This window comes from Vicia villosa, linkage group LG1, assembly GCF_029867415.1.
Source record: "Vicia villosa cultivar HV-30 ecotype Madison, WI linkage group LG1, Vvil1.0, whole genome shotgun sequence".
In the NCBI taxonomy this organism is placed as follows: Eukaryota; Viridiplantae; Streptophyta; class Magnoliopsida; order Fabales; family Fabaceae; genus Vicia; species Vicia villosa.
In genome coordinates this window covers 59,072,309-59,079,634 of record NC_081180.1, presented here as the reverse complement: position 1 = coordinate 59,079,634, position 7,326 = coordinate 59,072,309, and the positions used below count along the sequence as shown (strand labels likewise).

General features: G+C 26.2%; 1 protein-coding gene across 1 annotated transcript; it reads right to left on the bottom strand.

Moving 5' to 3' along the window:
• Positions 1-2,289: 2,289 nt before the first annotated feature.
• LOC131643723 (putative scarecrow-like protein 16) lies at positions 2,290-4,036 on the bottom strand. The gene is made up of 2 exons (XM_058914026.1): positions 4,019-4,036; positions 2,290-3,795 (listed from the first exon to the last, which is right to left on the bottom strand). The coding sequence occupies exons 1-2, from the start codon at positions 4,034-4,036 to the stop codon at positions 2,644-2,646; spliced, it is 1,170 nt and encodes a 389-aa protein (XP_058770009.1). The 3' UTR covers positions 2,290-2,643.
• Between the last annotated feature and the right edge of the window lie 3,290 nt (positions 4,037-7,326).

The window sequence follows — 7,326 nt, the reverse complement described above, 5'->3', positions numbered from 1 at the left end:
TTTTCTTTATTTTTCTACTAAAATATACATTTTTCGAGGGTCAAAGCTACTTAATCTGTATATATTTTATTATATATATATATATATATATATATATATATATATATATATATATATATATATATATATATATATATATATATGTATGTATATATATATATATATATATATATATATATATATATATATATATATATATATATATTATTTATAACATTGTGCAATGCGTGTGAACGCACGGGTAAATGACTACTCATGGTAGATTTATAATGATACTGTATGATTCGTGCGACGCACAGGTAGATGACTGCTTAATTATTTTATTTATTTATTCTACTAAAGTATATATGTCCAACTAGATTAAGTTAATATTTATATGACAAATATAATTTCAAATGTTTTTTCTTTTTAATTTGCGTATCTTTTATATATATTTATTAACCATCATTATATATTTATTTATTATTTATATCGACTTTGTGTGATCCGTGCGAACGCACGGGTCCTTTACTAGTTTCTATATATCTTCAGATATGCACATCCGAAGATACCTTTTTTTTTGTTGAGAAAGAGGTGATTTCAGAGATCCACATTCGAAATAACCTAATTTTTGCTCTTGGGATTTTTCGAATATACATATCTGAAAAAATTAAATATTTGTTAAAAAATTAAAATCAAGGTGAATCAATTGTATTAATAGTATAATTAATTTTATTAATCAAAATATGTAATTAAATATATACCATTTTAATTAAATTATATAATTAAATATTTACCATTTTTATCAAAATATATAGTTAATTAAATATTTAAATCAACACATTATTCTCACATAAAATTAATTAAAGAAAAAAAGTTAATTCAAATTAAAAATTATAATGCTTATAAAAGAATATTTTTAACATAATAATTTAATTAATTAACAACATTACTCTAATATTATTTTTATTGATTAAAGGGTTCTTCATTGTATCTTTAATACAAGAGAGTTCAAGTTTAATCGAAACACACCAAATGCATAATGTTGTAGTCATTTAAAAAATAATCACTTTTATAATTTAAAAAAATTTATGATAAATAAATTATTACAAAATTAAAATTTTATTTAATTTTTCTATTCCTTATTTATAACAATTTGTATTTAAGTTATTCTTTATTAATAATGACTCACTCTTATTATATTATAACTATATTATAAATAAATATTTTTTAAAAATAAAATCATTTTTTTTTGGAATATTGGTGATCTTACTTGATCAGAAGGATCGTCGTGGCCTGCAATGTATTGGACTTCTGTGGACTGGGAGGTGTACCTACAAGGTTCGTACTCCGATGCTAAAGTAAATTTGAGAGCAAGGAGAGCAAGTACAGAAAAGGTGAGATAGAATAAATATTGAATACCTGATCCTCTAGTGCAAGAAGGTATTTATAGCCCCAGCAATGGGCCAAGACTTCCTAATTGGGCCAAATCCATTGGAGGCCCAGGTGCTAAGAAACTACAAGAATCCTACGTGGTAAGGCTGAGTCAGCAAATGACTCATATTCAGGGTGGACAGAGCTTAGGGTTCGGAGCGAGTTGCTTGAATCCTCCGCTAGAGGGTTAAACCACGTGCTCTTTAGTGGGTACATGGAATTGGCTCTTGTAATGGCTAGTGTATGCGTTATTGGGCCTGGAGCGCGATTGGGCCTGCTCGAGCTCGACCTAAGGATTGGGCCTGCTCGTTAGTGATAAGTGTTGGGCCTACTCGGCCTAGACCAGAACAATTGGGATACTTCGGATATGCATATTCGAATTAATCAATATTCCAAATTTCTGTGGGGAAAGATTTTTTCAAATATGCATATCCGAAAAAACACCTGTCATTTTAAATTCAACATTTAAATGAAAAAAGTTCAAAGAAGAGTGATTTCAGATATGCATATTCGAAATAATTGAAAATGTGATATGAGTGTCTTCGGATATATATAAGGGTATTTTGAGGTTTTCAGTGGTGTTTTTCACACTATATAAATGTACAAAGAAATTCTCTTTTATATAAATAGAAAATGCCTAAACTTATAAACCTATTTAGTTAAAAAGACTGGGCCACAAACCATATAAAAGCCTATATAAAGTCTTTTGAGATAACAAATAAAAATTAAAAAAAATTATTTGAATTGTTCAAGAAATATCTAATCAAAGAAAAAAAAAACATTTTTAAGACATTAATATGGAAAAAAACACTTATTGTATGAGTGTTATACAACTATCAGATACCCCTATACATTCATTAGATAGGTGTGATTTTTGGGAATAGATACATCGTGGATTTTGTGTGAAATCAGCTTAGAGAAAAATATGAATACAAGATAACAGTTCCTTACAACTTTTGTTTCCTTCTCTTGAACCTTTGTCTCTTCCCCATATTCTCTCATTTTAATTTCTCTCAATCTTATTTCTCAATCTCACCACAAGAAAAGATCTAATCTAATTAACAAAAATAAAAACATACAACAAAATAAAAACACAAACATATCATCTTCATCTACTTATTTACCCTTAAAAATCCATTTCAAAAAGCTATTAAAAACCAAACACTAAATAGAAAAACAACAACATTATTATGCAAAGAATAATACAAAGGTTAAAAAATGTTGAACTAATTAAGCATTCAACCAAGCAGAAGCAAAGACAACATTATGACCTTTCCATGTAAGCACAATACACTCATCTTCTTTCTTCAACCCCCACCCAGCAGCATGTTCATCAAGCATAGCTTTCACTTCACCAACACATTCCTCACCAAATCCAATCCCTTGAAAATTCGCATTTCTCATTCTTTGTTCCCATTTTCCTATAGGCTCAACTCTCTCCACTCTTTGAACACCTTCATGAGCTATCACATTCTCTATCTTCCAACATATATCAGCTTCATACCATTGCCTTTGTTTGCTTCCGCGCGGCAGAAAAGTTTCGACCGTATCATAAGGTATCCATAGATAGTTAAATGCTGACCTTAATCTATTCACCAAGTTGTTTGAAGTTAAATCAACATCTTCATCTACTAATACAACTAGTGTTGGATCTAAACCTCGAAGCGCCTTAAGAAACAACGATCTTAGTGAAGTAGTAGTAGTAGTAGCAGAAGTTATACTAGAAGAAGAAGATATAGAATCATAAACATAAGAGTTTGAATTCGATAGGGTTTCATCTGGAATATAATGAAGCATCATGTGACAGTTAATAACCAAGGCTTCACCGGAATAAACTAAACGTTGAACTTGCAAATGTTCAATCAACGAAGCGAAACCATTTGTGTAACTCGAAGAAACTACTCTGAATTCCAATGTTACATTTCTCGACCTAGCGAAATTCACCAACTTAGATCCTAATTCTTCGTAAGAAAGATCAAGTTTAGGTGGAAGTTCGTGATCACTGCTATTAGCATGATCAGAAACCGTGAGTTTGATTAAAGGAGCAACTTCGTGACGATTAGCGATAGCATCGATTAATGTAGGAATCTGCATGCAATGAGTTGAACTCAAATCAACAATATGAATAACCGAGAAACCTTCCGTTGCTTCAAGTATGGCTGCATTAGCTGCTGCGAAACCAAATCGATGCCAAGGTGTTAAATCGACAAAATGAGCTAGCTCAATGACTGAGAATCTGTGTGTATCTACTGTGAGACTGTTATGAGCGCTTGAATAAACTTGTTCTACTAGCATTTTGCAGGTACCAGTTTTTGCTGCACGATTGGTAAGAGCTCTAAGGAAACAATAAGCTAAGCGTTGATTTGAATCAGCATCTTGTGTCTGAAAAAAAGGGTGTTAGCATAGCATGGCTCATTCAGGTAGCATTGGTCATATACACTTGGTGGGATAAAACATAGTTGTTATTGTGGCATCTTTCATCTAATATTTATAGAAAAAAACTTGCATGTTACAATATGATCGATAGTGAGCATGTCTTGCACTTGATTTTCACATGAAAGATATCCAACTCATAATTAATAGAACCATTGTATTTAAAGCTTACTAAGCTGAAAAGTTCCATGGATTATAATATACATATTTTTGTTTTCCCCTTATTAGTGTAAGATTCTTTTTGCTTAAATTCATTCCAGTGTCAAAGCGTAACGTTCTCTTATGGAGTTCCAACTTCCAAGTACTAATTGTTTGTTAGGCAATGGTTTATTGACACAATGTTGAAATGCTAGATTGCTACTGATTTTATCATTTTCATTTCTATAAACTGACACGTGTTTTCTATGTTGATATGTATTTCACTTTAGAAAGGAAAATATCTTGAAACGTATTGCAACAAAATTGGACTTTTGTGACTTTGGTTTTAGTTAACTGTCTTACAAATTCCTAAAAAGTGAATTGGGTGGAATACATACCACAAGGCTCAGATTAGTAAATTCCTAAAAAGTGAACTGGGTGGAATGAAATCTTTTTATGTCATTTTTTTATCCCATTAATCAGTATATTTTTTATTCCATTAATCAGTATATTAATTGCAATATAATTAATATTGTATATTAATTGTCAAATTTTATTAATATTTTGGACTATTGATAAATTTTCAATGCATATAAAAATGTTCTTCGGTTATATTCTTTATATTTTACTTTTAAATCTACTAAGAAAGTAAATGTCTACCATATTTATTTTTATTTCCTAATTAAAAGTAATATAATGACTTGCTTCTTTATTATTAATCAATATTATAAATATTAGTAAATTCCTAAGTGGAATGAAATCTTTTTATGTCATTTTTTTATTCCATTAATGAGTATATTTTTTATTCCATTAATCAGTATATTAATTGCAATATAATTAATATTGTAGTAAATAAATAAATATTAAAAAAAGTAACTACAACAATTTTGAATTATTTTACAGCAGCAGTGATGAGTAATTCTTTTAATTTTCAATGCAGAGATAAAACTTATATTTTGATTTTATTCAAATTATTTTTTAATATTTAATTTTGGTGAATTCTTATCTACCCAACTTAAAAAATTGGGTAAAGTTACCTCCGTTATAAAATGCTTTGAAAACAACAAATAATTATAGTATTTATAAATAATTAAATGTGTTAAAGTTAAATTGTATCATGTAATTGGTTGGAGGTACACTACCCAACTTTTTATGATGGGTAGGGAAGTTATCTCCTTTAATTTTATATTTTGATTTGGTCTTAACAATATGCAAATCATATTTACACTTATTAATATATAAACTAGCCCATGATTTAAAATATCTTAACTTTTAATAATTATAATTATAATTTTTTTTTAACGATGACATTTGTTTTTATATTAAAAAAATCATATCATTTATATTATATTCGTTATTTGTTATAGTAATAAATATATTCATTAATTACTATAATAAATCTATTCATTAGTATTTTCCAACTATTTTAAAAAATAATTATCTTATTTTTAATAAAGACTAAGAGAAGTGATTTATTTAAATATAATTTTTTAATTATAATATTCATTTCAATTACATAAGCTTTATTTTCTTTTTTTTTTAAAACTTTTTTATTATAATATTTAATTGAATTACATAAATTTCATTCGATATATTTTATTATGTATTTTTTTTAAAAGATGGCTAAATTCATCAATTTACTTTAAAATGTGTTAGTTATGACTATATCAAAAAATAGATTACCAAGACGATTGAATTTCTAATTATTTTTTAGAAGAAAATGTTTTAAAATATTTCATATATTTAAAAAGTCAAATTTATTTCTATTTTAAATATATAAGAAAGTATATATTTTAATAGCCGAAATATTTACAATCATATCTTAAATAAATTTTTAATTAGGCTATATATGATGGACCTAATTGTAGGGGTGGTAAAACGTGATACAATTATGAGTGATAACTACATAAATTTCTTATGAAAACAAAAATTTGTTATTCGTTTTGTATTTTATATACATTTTTAACCATCACTATATTATATTAATTTACTATTTATAACAACATTATACGACCCGTGCGAACGCACAGGTAAATGATTTCTTAATTATTTTCTTTATTTTTCTACTAAAATATAAATTTTTCGACGGACCAAAGCTACTTAATGTATATATATATATATATATATATATATATATATATATATATATATATATATATATATATATATATATATATATATATATATATATTATTTATAACATTACTGTATGATTCATGCGAACGCAGAGGTAGATGACTGCTTAATTATTTTATTTATTTTTTTTACTAAAGTATATATGTCTAACTAGATTAAATTAATATTTATATGACAAATATAATTTTAAATATTTTTTCTTTTTAATTTGCCTATATTTTATATATATTTATTAACCATCATTATATATTTATTTATTATTTATATCGACTTTGAGTGACTCGTGCGAACTCACGGGTCCTTTACTAGTTTCTATAAAAAAAAAGGTGATTACAGATATGCACATCCGAAGTCACTTTATTTTCTAAGAAAAAAATGTGTCTTCGAATATGCACATCCGAAGACAACTTTTTTTTGGGAAAGAGGAGACTTCATAGATCCACATTCGAAATAACCTAATTTTTGCTCTTGGAATTTTTCGATATACATATCTGAAAAATTCAATATTTGTTAAAAAATTAAAATCAAGGTGAATCAATTGTATTAATAGTATAATTAATTGTATTAATCAAAATATATAATTAAATATATACCATTTTAATCAAAATATATAATTAACTATATATCATTTTTATCAAAATATATAATTAATTAAATATTTAAATTAACACATTATTCTCACATAAAATTAATTAAAGAAAAAAAGTTAATTCAAATTAAAAATTATAATGCTTATAAAAGAATATTTTTAACATGATAATTTCATTAATTAACATTACTCTAATATTATTTTTATTGATTAAAGGGTTCTTCATAGTATCCTTAATACAAGAGAGTTCAAGTTTAATCGAAACACGCAAAATGCATAATGTTGTAGTTATTTAAAAAATAATCACTTTTATAATTTTAAAAAATTTATGATAAATAAATTATTACGTACAAAATTAAAATTTTATTTAATCTTTTTATTTCTTTTATAACAATTTGTATGTAAGTTATTTTTTATTAATAATGACTCACTTTAATTATTATAACTATATTTTAAATAAATATTGTTTCAAAATAAAATCAGTTTTTTTTGGAATATTGGTGATCTTACTTGATCAGAAGGACGTCGTGGCTTGCAACGTATTGGACTTCTGTGGACTGGGAGGTATACTTGCAAGGTACTCCGATGCTAAAGTAAATCTGAGAGCAAGGAGAGCT